At 23.4% G+C, this 18349-nt stretch overlaps 1 protein-coding gene across 1 annotated transcript in view; it reads left to right on the top strand.

Moving 5' to 3' along the window:
- The first annotated feature begins 521 nt into the window (after positions 1-521).
- The window catches only part of LOC117171899 (exonuclease 1), a 40167-nt gene continuing 22339 nt past the window's right edge, over positions 522-18349 (top strand). The window contains exons 1-4 of the mRNA XM_033359548.1: positions 522-907; positions 6406-6525; positions 9461-9722; positions 13910-14125. Of these exons, the coding sequence (XP_033215439.1) occupies positions 747-907; positions 6406-6525; positions 9461-9722; positions 13910-14125 (759 nt within the window). The 5' untranslated portion in view covers positions 522-746. The remainder of the gene's footprint in view (positions 908-6405; positions 6526-9460; positions 9723-13909; positions 14126-18349) is intronic.

Genomic DNA, 18349 nt, shown 5'->3' with positions numbered 1-18349 from the left:
GGACCGAATTTGTGAAAGATCTAACCTAATTATTTTTATGTTTAATAATTGAAATTTGTCGAATTTAATTTTTAAATTTTTGTTCGATATTCTTAAGCGAATGTAATTTTATATTCTTATCCTTCACAAATTCTAAATTAAATTGGGAGATAGATGCAAAATAAATGGAAATAAATAACCTCGACTATTTTGACATTTCATTCGGAAATCAATTTTTAAATTTTGAATCTCAACACTTCCGCGGAATAGAGAAACAGTTAAAATAAAAACTTATATACATAGAAGTTTATGGAAACATAATATGTTTTGATTAAACGTTATTTCAGCCGAGGCTTCAATTGTTAATTATCCCGGTTTGAATCATGCGCCAGCAGCGACCAATGAGAGCTGTTTCGCCGGGCCAGCGCAGTAGCTCAACATAGCAAAGTTGGGATCACTGCGTCAAATAATACCAAACTGGAAAGCAAGAACCTGCTATTTCATAGTTTTGTACAGTTGCTGGTGTAATCTTGAATTTGTGATTGACCCTGTTCCCGCCTTGCTTGTTGAGCTCGTCGAGTTTATAACAGTTCGCGATGTTTTTTAAAGCATAAAGGAAACTCTAGATTTGTTTATTTAAAGCAACTTTTGACTGTAAACCGTGATTGTAATTTTGTTCTTCAATGAATGCAATATTGGGTCAAAAGTTTATAATTCTTAAAAGTATATAGGTACATAGAAATAATCGTTGACTCCGGAATATCAAGATGGGTATTACCGGTTTAATTCCGTTTTTGAACAAAGCATCAAAGAAAAGTAATGTTTCTCAGTTTTCTGGAGGTACCGCAGCAATCGATGCTTATTGTTGGTTGCACAAAGGTGCATTTTCCTGTGCTGATAAATTGATTATGGGCCAATCATCAGATGCGTAAGTTGACATTTTTTTGTTTTAGATATAATCATTATTTATTTTCTATTTTAAGTTCAGTCTTCAGAATAATTTAGGTATTAGTTAATTTAAAACACCTTCATTTTGGATTTTAAGTTTTATCTTTTACGAATTTCAAGAAAAATTTATTTTTAACTTTTCATAGGCAGAAGATTGGATTTTTTCCATTTTAAAAAATGTAAATTAAAGGATCCTTAAATTTGTTAATTGATCATTTTCTTAAATTGTAGTTTTCGTAAATTTTTGGGCAGTTTGAATTTCAAATAAATGTTTTTCTATTTGTACACAGGTACTTAAAAAATTTAACAGGTCAGCTGATTTTTTAAATCCTTTTTTTTCGAGCTGCAATTATTTTTAAAAGAAATTGTACATCCACATTTTTAAATGAGTTACGTACTAACTTTTGAAAGTTGACCATTTTTTATATGCACATTTCTTGACTCTTAAAATATCTCGTAAGAAAAAACAGAATCATTAGATTAATTATTTTATCATAAAAAAAACGTAGTGTGTCTACTCACCTGGAAAATCTGAAATTGACAAGGATTTTTTTTTAAGTTTGGGGAATTTTCCGATCATGCAAAAAAAAACTAATTTTCAAGAAAATAGCTTCACTTTCAAACAAGAAGTTAAATTTTCAAACAAAAATTATGAATTCTCAATAAAATGTTGATTTCTCAACTAAAACATATTTCCTTTCAACCAAAAAATTTATTTTATGCAAAAAAAAATCAACAAAATACCTCAATGTTCAGCCAAATTGTTGAATTTTTTACCAACAAAGTTATTTTCTATCAAAAAAGGAAAATTTTCGACAAAATACATCGATTTTCAAACAAAGATGGAATTCTTAAATTGGTAGATAAAAAAAAAATTTCACAAAACAGTTCAGGTTTTAAGCAAAAGAAGTTAAATTTAATAAAAAATATAAATTTGCAACACATTAGTTGAAAACTGAACCAAAACAGATTGACTACCAACCAAATAGTTTAATTGTCTACGGATCTGTCAAAATTGGAAGCCAAAAAGATTAATTTTCTACAAAATAATTAAATTTACAACCAAAACAATTTATTTTTTGAAAAAAATTGTATTTTCAAACACAAAAAAAGATAAATTTTTTACGAAAAGAGATTTAAAAAAAAAGACGAAATTTCAACATAACTGTTGTTTTTTCCCTGAAAAAAATAAATTTTCAATAAAAAAGGTAATTTTGAACTAAATAGTAGAATTTTGTATCTAAATGTAAAAATGTTTAGCTATAAATACGAATGCATTCTACAAAAAAGCTGGATTTTTAACAAAATATATCAATTTTCAACTAAATAATTGAATTTTTAACTAAGAAGATAATTTTCTACTAAAGAAGATAAAATTTCGACAAAATACATATATTTTCAACCAAGAATAAAACTGTTAAATTTTCCGTTAAAAAATTAATTTTCATCATAAAAAATATAATTTTCATAAAATAGTTAAAGTTTTAACGAAAAGTAGTTGAATTTAATAAATAAAATGAGTTTTCAGCAAAAGCAAAAAAGATTTAACTTTTACCCAAAGAGATGAGTTTTTAAACAAAAAATACGAATTTTCAGCAAAAGAGTTGAATTTTGAACTTTTGAATTTTAATAAAATAATTAAGTTTTTAACCAAATAGTGTAATTATGTACCGAATTGTGACAATTGAGACCCAAAAAGATGAATTTTCTATAAAACAGTTAAATTATCAACGAGAAAATATAATTTATCAGGGAGAAGTTAATTTTCTACCAAATAATTAAATTTACAACCAAAACAATTAAATTTTTTTGCATAAAAGTTGTATTTCCAAAAACAAAAAAGATAAAATTTTTACATAAAGAGATTCATTTAAAAAATGACCAGTTTTCAACATAGCTGTTGTTTGTTCACCGAAAAAAATAATTTTCAATAAAAAAGGTAATATTAAACCAAATAGTTGAATTGAAAAATTGAACCTAATTGTTAAAAATTTGTAGCTAAAAAGACGAATGCATTCTACAAAAAAGTTAAATTTTTAACAAAATATATCAATTTTCAACTAAATAGTTGATTTTTTTACTAAGAAGATCATTTTCTACTAAAGAAGATAAAATTTCGACAAAATACATACATTTTCAACCAAGAATGAAGCTGTTAAATTTTCCGTTAAAAAATTAATTTTCAACATAAAAAAAAAGAATTTTTATGAAGTAGTTGAAGTTTTAACTAAAAGTAGTTGAATTTAATTTAAAAAATGAGTTTTCAACAAATGCGTTGAATTATTAACCAAAATATATGGATTTTCAACCCAACATTTCCATTATTAACCAAAAAAGATTTAAATTTTACCCAAAGAGATGAATTTTCAACAAAAGAGTTGAATTTTCAATAAAAAAGCTTAATTTCTACAAAAATAAAACAATGTTTAATAAAATAAATAAATTTTTAACCAAATAATTTAATGTCGAACTAAAAAAGATAAATTTGCAACAAAATAGGTAATTTTCAATCAAAATGTTAAATTGTCAAACAAATAGTTTGATTGTCTATCAAACTGTGAACCAGAAAATATGATTTTTCAACAGGAAGATATTTTTATATTAATTAATTACATTTTTAACAAAACAATTTAATTTTTTGCAAAAAGTTGAATTTTAAAATTAAAAACAGATTAGATTTCTAGAAAAGGAGATAAATTTTTGAAACAAAAAGACGTATTTTCAAGAAAAGTGTTGAATTTCAAGCCGAAATGACCAATTTTCTGCAATAAAAGTAATTTTTCCACCAAATAGTTGAAGTTTCTAATAAACAGTTGAAGCTTCTAACAAATTGTTGAATTTTAAAGCTAAAAAGACAAATTTCCAACAGAAAGTTAATTTGTCAACCAAATATAGGGATTTTCAACAAAACGCCTGAATCCTCCACGAAAAAAAAATTAGTTTTTTACCGAACAGTTGAATTAAAAAAACAAAATAATTTCAATTTGCTACTAAAATGTTGAAATTTTAAGCCAATCAGGGAAACTGCAATTAACAGATGATTAATTTTAGGGAATTTTTTTACATTCGTGTTTTATAAATGCCGTAAAGCATCAGCTGATTGTTTTGAACTTTTTTGTTTAGTCAGCAATAATTTGAGATTTAGGTTACATTTATGCTGATTGGCAGATAAAGTTTTCGATTTCGGTGTCTACTTAAAAAAATTTTTATCGTAAAATATACGGAATTTTGTCAAATGTATTTGCAATATAAAATTGATTAACAATGATTTTTCATTTGTAAAAGTATCTTTATATTACTGTATTAGAATATTTGGTTGATAAATTGTTTTTCGTTTGTTTGAAATTAATTGTTTTAACTGAAAATTTAACTATTCTACTTTTTGGTTGAAAATTGATCGTTTTTGGTAGAAATATGATTTACTACATTTTTCTTTTAGAATTCATCTTCTTTCGAATAAAAATTTACTTACGTGGTTGAAAGTTAAACTCTTTTTAATAATTAATTTTTTGTTTGGTTGAAAATTTATGTACTTTGTTGAAAATTCGTCCTTTTGATAGAAATTAATCGTCTAGGTTGAAAATTCCCGTTTTTGTTTGAAAATTTAACTATTACGGGTAAGGATTCATAATTTTACTTTAAAATTAATCTTTTTGGTCTTAATTTTACTTGCAAATTCATAGTTTTTATTTAAAATTCGACTATTTCAGTTAAAGATTCATCATTTTAGTTCAAAATTAAATTTTTTTAAATTTAAATATGATGTTAATGTTAATATTTGTCAATTTAACTATGATTTTTGTTTAAAATTTAATTATTTCAGTTAAAGGTTCATCATTTTAGTTAAAAATTCACCAGGTTGGTTGAAAATAATTTTATTACTGAATATTTAACCATTAAATTTGTGGTTGGCAATTTATAATTTTAGATCAAAATAAATCTTTTTTGTTTGAATTCGTATATGTTGTTAATAATGTTAATATTTGTTAAGTTAACTGTGATTTTTGTTTAAAATTTAACTCTTTCAGTTAAAGGTTTATCATTTTATTAAAAAATTTATCTTTTTTTATTTAAAATACAACTGTTCCTGTTGAAGATTCATCAATTTAGTTGGAAATTCACCAGGCTGATTGCAAATGATTTTTTTTGCTGATAATTTAACTATTAAATTTGTGGTTGAGAATTTATCTTTTTTAGTTGAAAATTCATCTCTTTGGTTGAAAATTCAACTATTCCTGTTAAAAATTTCTCATTTTAGATAAAAATTGATATTTTTTGTTTAAATTTAAATATGTTTGTTTCAAATTTAACTGTTCCAATTAAAGGTTCATCATTTTAGTTAAAAATTCATCATTTTTTATGTAAAATTAAAGTAATTCCGTTAAAGTCTTGTCATTTAAGCTCCACATAATCTTTGTTGTTTAAATTTAAATATGATGGTAATAATGCTAATATTTGTTAACTTATCTTTTTCATTTAAAACTCAACTTTTCCTTTTGAAGATTTATCATTTTAGTTGAAAATTCACCAGGTAGTCTGAGAATAATTTTTTTTTGACTGAAAATGGAACTATTCCATTTTTTGTTGAAAATTTATTTCTTTTAATTAAAAATTCATCTCTTTGGCAAAAATTTAACTATTCCCCTTAAAGAATTATTATTTTTTGTTCACGTTTAAATATGATCTTAATAATGTTAATATTGGTTCATTTAAGTATGGTATTTGTTCAAAATGTATCTATTCCAGTTACAGATTCATCATTTTAGTTGCAAATTCGCCAGGTAACCTGAGAATCATTTTTTTTAATTGAAAATTTTACTATTCCATTTTTGGTAGAAAATTAATTTTTTTTAGTTCAAAATTCAACTATTAAGTTGAAACTTTGCCTTTTTTAGTTGAAAATTTATTTATTTATCCGAAAATTGATGCCTTATGTAGAAAATAGTCTTTTTTTGGTAGAAAATTAATTTTATTGTTTGAAAATTCATATTTTTATTTTGAAGATTCAAGTACTCCAGTTAAATATTCCATAATTTCAGCTGAAAGTGTATCTTTTTTTATAAATTATTCAAATTCATGGTCTTTAGAGATAAATACAAGAAATTATTAATTATTTTTTAAGTATTATTTATTTAATATATGGTACCATTATATCTAAGAATATCTTGTAATATAATTTGTCAACGTTTTTTAAATTAAACATATCAATCTAATCCCTAGAAACTGAAAAATATTATTTATAATAAACTCGTGAAAATGCATGAATATTCTGAGTCGATTGTTTTTAAAGAATGCGACCTATTTGAATGGCTCCGTAGGATAAAAAATTATACCAGGAAAAATATGAGTTACCGAAAAAACGAGGAAGCGTCAGGGAATTTTTGTCCAGGGTTTGAGTAGACATCCTGGTTCCTAATAGTAGAGAAAAATTTTTAAGTTTTTTTTTTTTTAACTTAGCTAATAAGCCATTTTTTTCAGATATGTTAAATATTGTATGAAACTGGTCCATATGTTGATTGCGGCCAAGATAAAACCTATTTTGGTTTTTGATGGTCGTCACTTACCAGCTAAAGCAGACACAGAAGTCAAAAGGAGAGAGTAAGTTTATATTTCGGTAATATTATTAATAATCAATCAACTATTTTTTCACTTCACCTTTAAAAATATTGTCCAACTTTTTCGCTAAAATAGCTCAAATTCACTAGAGTTTAAAAGAAATATTAATTTTTTTATGATCATAAGAAAAAATTTAGTTGATTCTTTTATTTTGAAAAATTAATTTAAAGAAAATATTTGAGCAGATATGAATAAATTTCAAATATAGAAGTTTCGAAAAAATACAAAAAAAAATTGTAAACCGAAAAAGATTTGAACAGATTAAAAAAAAAAGTTTATTTCTGATGATTTTGAACAACAAATTTAGAAGCTTTTTAAGAATTTTGAAAAGATTGAAAAGAATAAAAAAATCGTAAGATTTCTGGGAAAATTTTAAATGATTATGTTATTTATGAAGATTTGTTTTATGAGAATATTTAAAAACTTTAACAAATAACTCAAAAATTGTAAAAAATGGTCGAAAAATATTTTTTTTTAATTTTCAGAAAAAATTTGAATAATTTTAAAAGATATTTAGAAGTTTTTGAAAAATTTCAGAAATGATTTCAAATTGGAAAATATTTTTAAAAATCTCAAGTAAATTGTAGATTTTAAAAATATTTAGTATTAAAATTTTGAAAGGTTTCAAGATAATATAAAATTTTTCTTAAGATTCCTGGGAATTTTCAAGTTATTATATATTTGGAAAAATGAATTTTAAGAGATTATTTAAAAAGATTGTAAAACCTACTAAAGATTTCCAAATTTTTCAAAAACCATTACGCAAGATTAATAAAATTGAAATATTTGTATAATTTCTGTGATGCTTGGAAATTAAAAAAAAAATTTATTAATCTTGCGTGATAGTTTTTGAAAAATTCGAAAATTTTTTAGTATGTTTTAAAATCTTTTTAAATAATCTTTTAAAACTAATTTTTCCAAATATAGAATAACTTTAAAATCCCCAGGAATCTTAAGAAAATTTTTATATTATCGTGAAACCTTTCAATAATTTTGAAAAACTTCAAAATTTTAATACAAAATCTTTTAAAAATATACAATTTACTGAAGGTTTTTGAAAATATTTTCCAATTTGAAATTATTTCTGAAATTAAAAAAAATTCTAAATATATTTTTAAATTATTCAAATTTTTTCTTAAGATTTTTAAAAATTCCTGCAAAATTAAAAAAGTTGACTTAAAAAAATTTTAATAAATAAAATAATCATTTAAATTTTTTCAACAATAGAATAGAAGTTTCGTTTAGTATTAAAAATTCAATTTTTTCCTTCAAATTTAACTTTTTGTTTGAAATTCATTTCTTTGGTTTTAAAATTAATTTCTTTTGGGATTCAAATATAACGTTTAAATTTTTGTTGTGAATGCAACTGTTTTTTATCCAAAATAAAAGTATTTTAATATTTAAATCTCAGCTATTACGTTTTTGTTAAAAATTAATATCTTATCGCCTTTCCTTGCAAATATTTAACTTTTTTCTTTGAGGATTTAAATATTTTGTAGAAAATTTGTCATTTCAAATTGGTATTAACAATTACGTTAAAAAATTTAAACATTTAAAAATTAAAACTTTGTTATTATGGATTTTTAAAGTTTTTTTTTTTAATATAATAAAATAAAAATTCAGGGACGTGTGAACACGCGGTTCACGCGCGTGCGTTTACTGCTAATGTAAAATATTTTAGGCGCTCAAACTGTGAGTTCATTTTTGCTTCAAAGCAAGTCCTTTTAAGTTTATAATCTTTTAAAAATTACAATAAAGAGAACAATAATTGTTTTTTATAAGAATATTTCTATCAAAAAGTGTGGGTTTTCACTGTATAATATGTAAATTCTATATAAAACCCTTTGTTTCCGATACACAATTATTTTTAATTCCAATAAGTACTTTAAAACCCACACAAAAATCATTACAACACTTTTATGCACGAATTAAAATGCATCTTTAAAGTCGTACCTATTCTTTTCAGTTCGAATTTTTGTCACCAGGTGGCGTATCGCAGTTTAACCATTCCCAATAGATTATTGGCAAATTTAGAACAAATAATTTAGAACAAATAATTTAGAATCTTTCAAGTATTATGAAAGGCTTAAAAAGAATAAAATACATTTTCTAGAAAAATTGAAAATTATTTTCAATCTAAAGAAATTAATTTTACGAGAATATATAAAAAAGATTTAGAAAGATTGACAAACTCATCAAAAATGAATGTGGAAGATTTTAAGACATTTTTTTAATTTGGCAGGATTTACAAAATATTTGAGGGAAAATTCTAGCACAAATTAGAATAATTTGAAAAAATGTTTAAAAGTTATGAAAAAATGGTAAAATCAATTTAAAATTTGAAAAAAATTGTAAAACACCATGTAGATGTTTCAAGATTTTAAAATAAAATTTAGAAGTACTTTAAGGATATTATACTATCTAAAATGAAACTAATTCAACTTTTAATTTAAGTGTTCAATTTATAAATAAATGTAATCGTTACATTTTTAATGTTTCTACCTTAAAATTATTTAGAATGATATAATTTAATTTTTTTAAATTTATTGATTGATTCTTCAATTTAGAGCATTAAAAATGATAAAGTGGATTTATATTCTTGAAACTGAATCTAAATCTTTAAATTCTACAACTTATAAAAGTTTTAAAAAATTGTATCTGTGTAAATTTTTTGATTTGTAAATTATTTAGCGTTTAAATACAACGGTTTTGAATAAAAAAAAACTTTTTAACTCAAATTTAAACAATTTGAAATCCAAGAGTTCAACTTTGAGTGCCGTAATTTGCAGCTCAGTTTTTATTACTTCAAGTTTTATTTTTTTTTAAATTGAGGCTCGTATTGATACTGCTTTGAATTTATAAAATGACTCAGAGGCCTAATACAATTAAATTGTATCAATAAAAATATTTTGTAAAGGCAAAGAGAAGGCAATAAGCGGAGAGCGGCTGAATTGATGCGAATGGGAAAAGACAGTGAAGGAAAAAATTTATTGAGGAGATCATTAGACATATCGCACGAGATGGCTTTAGAAGTTATAAAACAGTGCCAGATCGAAAATGTTGACTGCATCGTGGCACCTTACGAAGCAGACGCTCAGTTAGCCTATTTAAATATTTCTGGCATAGCTGATGTCGTTATTACAGAGGATAGTGACTTGACCTTATTTGGTTGTAATAAGGTAAGCAAAACAAATTTACCCAAGAGAATCGCACATAGAATACAGAAAGATAAAAATTATGTGCGAGGTTTGTCCGGAAAGTATCTGACCTTTCGGAAAGGCTAAGAGCTGCTTCGTCGCATTTTTTTATTTCCTCTACGTCTTGAAATCGTTTTCCTTTTAGAGGATATTTCAATTTAGGAAACAGTCAGAAATCACAGGGCGCCAGGTCAAGACTTTACGAGGTTGTCGAAGTTTTGTAAGGCACTGTTTCACCAGAAATTGCTGAATAAGCAGTTATTTTATTAAATTCCGAAAAGTAATTTTAATATTTTTAATCTATCATGAAGGAAACATTTCGTTTAGAAGAAATTTTGCTACTGAAAAGTTTTTTTTTTAAATTTATAAATATATAATTTATCTTTTTACTCATCACGGAATAAATAAAGAAATTTCTAATCATTTTTTGTAGACTTTGCTAATTATTTTATTTATTTTATTCGTTGATGAACAGAGTAGAATATTGTGAATAATTCTATAAGTTTTCGATTTCATTTTCGCTAATATAGAATGTTAAAGTATACATCTTTTTTTTTGTGATATTCAACTTACAAATTATGAAATATTACTGGTTGAACATTTTGATTTTAATTCAGAATTAGAATGAGACATGGCCACATCTCGGATTTTCCAAGGGTTTAAAAGTATTTTGAACATTTTACAAAGATTTTACGGATTTCTATGATTTGAAAAAGGCATCTACACCATATTTCAAATATTTCACAACAATTTCACAAAGATTTTAAAACTTTCAAATGATCTCAAAGATTTTAAAAAGGGTACATTAAACGAGAGTTATAAGATTTCAAAAGATTTTACACAAATTAAAAACATTTTAATGACTTCAAATTAGTACAAAATATTACAAAAATATTTCAAACTTTTCATAAAGATTTTAAAAGAATATAAGAATTCTATAAATTTCCAAAAGAGTACAGTACACCAGGCTTCAAAGATTTGACAGGGCCGCTGGACCGGGAAACTGGGAATTTTCTGAGACCGGGAAATGACAGTGAATTTATTTCTTGACCGACAATTTTACGAATTTTCCGAAGAAAAATTTGCCCAAGTTTGATTTCAACAGTTTTGTAAATAATTAAAGTATAAAAAATTAAACAATAATTGATTTGATAAAAGGATTCTAAATTGGTTTAAAATTTGAAACTTTCCAGATTGTAACTGTTTTAATTCGAAAGTCTTAATACGAATTGATATAAATATAATATCATTTATTTCGATAATTTTATTTTTAAATAACAATTTTAATTATTCATCAATAACATTTTTTTAATTCAAAGTTTTAGGTCTTCTTTTATATTATTTTTTATATTAAATTGAATAAATAAATTTATTAATATATTATTTTTATTAGATGTCTTAGCCATTAAAAATTTCACTGTTCATTTAAGACGAGTAAATTGAACACAAATATATGTAAAAGTAAATAATTTAAAACTGAATTTTTTTACACAGAAAGCTTTGAAAGCTCGTTCTGTTTAAAAAATGTTTAACTTGTAAGTGAAATTGTTAAATTTTGACGTATAAATAGCAATTGAACACTTATTATTTGCAAACAAAATTTGAGTAATTTCGAGAGATATTTCATAGTTTTGAAAAGATTCAAAATTAATTAAAAACTTGAAATGTCTTCAAGTAATTGAAAAGAAGTGTGTTCACATTTTTGTTTAGAACTTCCAAACATATTTTAAAATTAACCGAATTTTTCTTACATCTTTTGGAAAATCCTGCAAATAAAAAAAATCTTAAAATCTTCCAGGTCCTGTTTTGATAATTTTGGAAATATCTTCAAATTTAAAAAAAAAATTTTGTTACAATGATTTTTCATTTGAAAAGTTTTTTGCTTGAAATCTGCAAAAATCTGCATTTTGTTTTAAATTCGGCTATGGGTATTTGCACCAAAATTTCGGTACGAATAGCCCAATTTTTTCGGGTCATCAACTTCGTTTAAATGATTTGAAATCATTTCAAATTCTAAATTTAATTTTAATATTTTTTAAACTTCTAAATATCTCTTAAAATTACTTTAATATTTTCTACAATTAATAAGTGTTCCTATTATTATTTATAAATTCAAATTTCAAGGATTTTTTTTAATTTGCAGGATTTTCTTAAAGTTGTAGGAAAAATGCAATTAATTTAAAAATGTATTTAAACGTTTCGAAAAAATTTCAACAATGATTTTAAATTTGGAAAAATGTAAAATCACTTTTAGATTTCTCAATATTTTGAAATAAAATTTTAATTTTTTTGAAGGATGCTTAAACTATTTTAAATTAAAATAATTTAACTTCTAATTAAAAAAATGGTTGATTTAAAAAAAACTATTTTTAATTTTTTAATTTGTCTAGCTTAAAATTAATTAAAAATATGATTTTGAACATTTTTAAAGTTCATTGCTTGATTCTTTAATTTCGAGTATTGCAAATGTTAACGTGGATTCATATTTTTGGATTTTAATCTGAATCTTTGAACTCTTTAATTTATAAATGTTCTAAATTTTGCAGTTTATCTGCATTTCATTAAAACAATTTCAATTGAAAAGTGTTAGTACCTTCCATTTTATACGTGTAAATTTAATTTGTTGATTAGTTTTTATTGCTCTAAACGGAAAAATGTTTAGAATAGAGTTCGATTTTTTAAATTCCATTGACCGTGAAAAATGGTTGCGAACCGGGAAAAAACCGTGAAATGGCCGGGAATTTTTTTCTTAGATTAAAACAGCCATTCTGTTTGAAAAGATTTCACTAATATCTCATAATGTTTTATTATAAATTGGTAAAGAATTCAACTATTTTGTTAATTTTTCGTCCATTTTGGTTAAAAGAAAACCGTCCTTTTGAATTAAAATTTCCATTTTTTTCTTAGAAACTTTTTTTTTTAACATCATATTTTGATCTTGAAAAGTATAAATTGGAATCTTTTTTGGATGAGAATTCAACTATTTTTTTAACGTTTATTTTTTGGATTTAAAAACTCATCTGTTTTATTATAAATATATATATATATTTTTTTAAAAATGAAAATGCAACTTTTTGGTTAAAAATTCTACTTTGCGTGTGTATGCAAATATTTGGTTTGAAAGATTTGGTTGAATCACTTGTTAAGACATCATTTTTTTCTTAAAGATTTATATTTTTAGTTGAAAATTCATCGCTCTGGTAGAAAATTTAACTATTTTGTTAAAAACTAATCTTTCCTAATTATTTAACCATTTGGGTAAAAGTTAAACTAAATTGTTAAAAATTTATTTTTTGATTGAAGGCTTATCTCTGGTTCAAAATGTAACTGTTAAATCGAAAAGCCTGTTTTTTAGTTCAAAATTAATTTTTTTAACTGAAAATTAAACTTTTCCATTTTCTTACGATTGATCTTTTTTGGTTGAAAATTCTGCTTTTTTAAATTAAAAAACAATCATTTTCTTGGTTTAAAATTTCATTTTTGTTGGGTAAAAAAGCATCAGTTTCGTGAAAAATTAATTTTTTACTGAAAAGTCATACTTTGAATTGAAAATTCAATTTTTTTAGAGAAAATTCGTCTTTTGGCTTCAAGGTTTAACAATTTAGGTAAAGTTTTCTTTCTTTCTTGAATGAAAAATCTTTATTTGTTGAAAATTCGTCTGGTTTTAAAATGCTTTTTTTGGTTGGGAATTTACTTTTTTAGGTTAAAAATTGAACTGTTATGTTAAAAATTTAATGATTTTGTTAAAAATTCATCTTTTATAGTAGAAAAGACTTTTTTTGTTTAAAATAAATTAATAAATATGAAAATTTAAAATTTCTATTTGAAATAATGTTTTTTATTTTGTTTATGAAAAATTCTATGCCAAAAATGTTACAAAATTAAAATGCTGGTATTTGAATATTAATGATCAAAGAAAATGAAAAAATATTTAAGGAAAAATCAGAGAATTTTGAAAATGAATTTCTCGGACACCCTGTTGTAATTCTACCAGCAATAACTAGCAAAACATTTCTGGAAACTAAAAATTAAGTACGGTAAGATGAGATAGAAATATTTTGTTACATGGGGGGGGGGGGGATTAGAGAGGGCATATAATACGTTACGTAAATTAAGAACGGTGCCTAGGGTAAAAAAATTCTGAATTATTGAGAGAATTTTTTTCGTAGATATTCTTCAAGATGGACATAAACGGCAATGGACTATTGGTAGAGCAGGATCGCCTCCATCTGGCAATGGGGGTTCGTGCTGAGCACTTTGACATGGATAAATTTCGCTACATGTGTATTCTATCTGGCTGTGATTATTTGCCTTCGCTCCCTGGCATTGGATTATCTAAAGCATGTAAATTTATATTGAAAAGCACCGAGGCCGACATTTACAACGTAGGTTTTTAATCTCAAATTTTATACATAACTCTATTTCCGAGTTTTACCATTTTTGACAAAATTCCTCCTTTTCCCCCTGTTTTCATGAAACTTCCACATTTTTGTTTTTTTTTTTCGCTTAAATGAGAGCAGAATTAATCAAAGTCAATAGGAAGATCCTAATTTTTTTTTTGAAAGTTGATTGTTTTGGTTGAAAAATCTCCTGTTAAAATTTGTGTTCAGAATTCAAATCAAGGTGACCACCAACCCCGGAGAAAACCGGGATAAAGTCGGGAGAGAAATATTACACCTGGAGATTTCCGGTATTTCATATTTTGCGCATTTTTTAATTCTTGAAAATTCCCAATTAGAAATTATATAATTTTTAAAGTATTTAGAATAGTTAAACTTTAAAGGTTTACAATATTTCTCGCATTATTTAAAATTCTGCAATTTGTAGTGGTGAAAATAACAACGACTGTTGTTTTGACAAAATTACACCTTTTAGTAAAAAAAAACCTATCCAGTCCTTTTAAATGTAATCAATAATATATTTTTAGAATAATTTTTGGATGTTTGGAATTTTAATATATTGTTGTTTCAAATATTCGAAACTTTAGGACCATTTCCCTATCAAGTATTTCGAAATTTTATATTAAAGGCCTTGATGGTCAATTTTTAATTTAATAATTTTGTACATAAATATAAAGCAATTTTTGATTGAAAAGCATGAAACTGTACATTTTAAGAAAATGAAATCATCATAACAATATTGTTTTGTTTTCTTTATCTTAATTTTTAACTTTATATTTAAAATCTCCAAATTCTCCGATTCATAGTTGAAAATTTAAACAAATAAGTAATTTCAAATTGAAAAATATTTTATATTCGAAAATTGCTAGAATGAATGATAATTCTGAAGGAAGATTTCAAATAAAAAATTTTAAAAATTAAGTTTAAAATAAAACGATGAAAATTAATCTATCTGAAATTGATACATAAGTAAAAGGACACTTTCGTTAATTGTAAGTGGTTACAATTTTAAAAATTGTAATTGGTTAAATTTTGGAAAGTATTATTAGCAACTTGAAAATTATTAATTTTTTAGCGATTTTAATTTACTTCCAATAATTAAAATTTTAAAGTGTTTGAGTATAACAAAGTTTTAATAACACAATTTTTGTTGCCTAAAATTTTGTTCAGTTTTAAATGAAGTTCTCATTCGTTTAAGTTTTAACATTTTTTTATTTTTAACGTTTCCCATTTAAAATTACTGTATATTCCGAAAGGTTTTTATTAAAAATAATTCAATTCATTTTTTATTTTAGAAAACGTTTTCTAATTAGTCTTAATGTCAACATTTTTATTTTATTATGTCATGAAAATTTAAAATTCTAGAATATCAGAAGCTTTGCGTTTGAAAGATTCAATTTAGTTTCCAATATTAAATTGTCAAATTTTAATCTCTTTGAATTCTAATTATTCAAATTTAAAAGTGTTCAATCTCTAATTATTTATTTTGAACGCTTTTAATTATAAAGAATACAATTTCAATTACTTTTAATTTTAATTTATCCAATTTTCAAAATTTGAATCTCAAATATACAATTTATAACGTTTTGACATTGTCATATTTAAAAATTTGAAATTTAATTCTTTAATTTTTAGCGCTTCGACTTAGAAATTTTACAATTCAATTCCTTTTTCTAATTAAATTGTCCAAAATCGTTGGTATATTTTTTGTAATTTCGAGAGCTTGCAATTCAAAATTATTCATTATTAAATATTATTTCAAAAATATTAAAAAAGTGGTTTAATAATGGATTTTTAAATTTGCATATTTTCATGTTGAAAAATAGAAAGTCGGGAGACGAAAATTAAAAAAAAAATGGCCACCCTGCATATGTTTCATTCAAATTTCGACTATTTGATTGAAAATTTAATTATTTTATTAAAAATTCAAGTATTTTATTTAAAAGTAATCTTATTACAGAAAGTTCAACTATTTTGTGGAACGCTCGTCTTTTTTGGATAGAAAATCTGTCCCTTTGGATTGAAACTTATCTTTTTTTTGCGGAAAAGTAATTTTTTTGGCTAAAAATGAACTTTTTTTTTGGTTAAATTTCAACTTTTTGGTTGGAAAAGTTAATTATCTTCTAAAGAACATGTCTTTTTGGCTTAAAAATTTTTCAATTATTTGTTATTGTACACTTAGTCTTATTTTTTTGGTAAAAAGACTAATGTTTTAAATTTGAAATTTTGAAATTTGAAAAAAATATATATATATATTTTCAAATTCATCTTATTGAAAAGCCTACCATTATATTTTTGGTTCAGAATTAATTTCTTTTGGTTAAAAACTGAACTTTTTTGATAATTCAACTATTTTGTTAAAAATTCGTAATTTTTGGTAATATTTTGTTAAAAAATGATCTTCCTTGATTGAAAATGCATCTTTTTGGCCGAAAAAGAACTTTTTTGTGGAAAATTCAACTGCCTTTTGAAATTCGCAGCTTTTGATTGAATTTCACTGTTTTTTCTTTGTTTTTTTTTAATAGGGATATTTTCGGGTTGAGATATAAATTATTATATAACTATTATAAGTTCATTTCTTTAGTTGAAAACTCTTCTATTCGCCTATTTTGTTGAAAATTAAATCTTTTTGCTTCAAATATTAGAAATTTACAGCGTTTTAAATTGATTGAAAATTCAACTAATTGGTTGAAAGTTGAATAAATTTGTTAAATGTGAATTTTTCTGGTTAAAGATTGATCTTTTTGGTTAAAAATGTAATTATTTTGTCGAAAATTAGTTTTTTGTTGTCGTTGAATATTCATTTACTTTGGTTGAAAATTAAACATTTTATTTATAATTCAACTATTTTACTAAAAAGTCATCATTTCTGGGAATATTTTAGTAGAAATCATATTTCTTAATTGAAAATGCATTTTTTTTGTTTGAAAATTCAATTGTTTCTGCAAAATTAAATTTTTTTTGTATTCTTGAAAGTTGAAAAATTCGATTCAAAAATTGGTTATTTTTCTTTGAATTCATTTGATTTATAATTCAAATATTTGGCTAAAAAGTCATCATTTCTGTGAATATTTTAGTAGAAATCAGATTTCTTAATTGAAAATGCATTTTTTTTTTAAATTCAATTGCTTGTATAAAATTATATTTTTTTGTTGTTTGCTTGAAAGTTCAACAATTTTATTTTAAAAATTGGTTATTTTTGGTTAAATTGAACTGTTTTTTATTTAAAATTATAATTTTTTTGGCTAAAAATTCAACTGATACATTTTTTGTTCAGAATTCGTCTTCTTTTTTGAAAATTGAATTAATACAGTTTTTTGTTGAAAAGTCATCTCTTTTGAACAAAATTCTACTGCTTCTTTGAAAGTTAAATTTGTTTAAAATTAATTCATAAAATTCATGGCTGAGAATTCAAATTCTTTTATATAAAATTAAAATCTTGTTTGTTTAAAAAATATCAACTATTATATTTTTCATTTAGATCTTATATTTTTTTGTTGAATATTCTACTAATACATTTTTCGCTGATATATGTTTTGTTAATTTGGAAATTCAACTACTTGGATGAAAGTTGAATTAATTTGTTAGAAATTCATTTTTTTAATAAAGATTCATCTCTTTGTTTGAAAATTTAACTTTTTGTTAAAAATCGGGATTTCGCTTGAAAATTAATTTTTCAAACTGAAAATTTATCTATTAATTTATTTTTGAATGAATTCGACTGTTTTTAATTTTAAATGAATTTCATTTTTTTGTTTTTGTAGAAAACTCATCTTGGTTGAAGAGGAACTTTTTTTATTAAAAATTTAAATGTCTTCTAAAAAAAAATTCTTTTTGTTCGCTTGAAAATTCTACTATTTGGTTAAAATCTCAACTATTTAAAAAAATCGTCTCTTTTGCATAGAGTTGAACTATTTGGTTGAAAAGTCGTTCTTGATTGAATTGAACTATTTTTTATTTAAAATAAAAATATTTTTGACTGAAAATACAACTGTTTGATTAAAAGTTGAACTCTTTTCTTAAAAAATAATTTTTTTGTTGTTTAAGACTGATCTCTTTAGCAGAAATTTCATTTGCATTAAAAATTCAATTTTTAACTAAGAATAAATCTGTTTTAGTTGAGGATTCAACTATTTTGTTGAAAATTCGTCTTAACTGTCTTTGGCATTATAATATTTCTTCTTTTAAAATGTAATTATTTGGTTTGAA

This window comes from Belonocnema kinseyi, chromosome 4, assembly GCF_010883055.1.
Source record: "Belonocnema kinseyi isolate 2016_QV_RU_SX_M_011 chromosome 4, B_treatae_v1, whole genome shotgun sequence".
NCBI classification, from domain to species: domain Eukaryota; kingdom Metazoa; phylum Arthropoda; class Insecta; order Hymenoptera; family Cynipidae; genus Belonocnema; species Belonocnema kinseyi.
The sequence above is the reverse complement of the archived record's forward strand: the minus strand, read 5'-3'. Positions and strand labels throughout refer to the sequence as shown.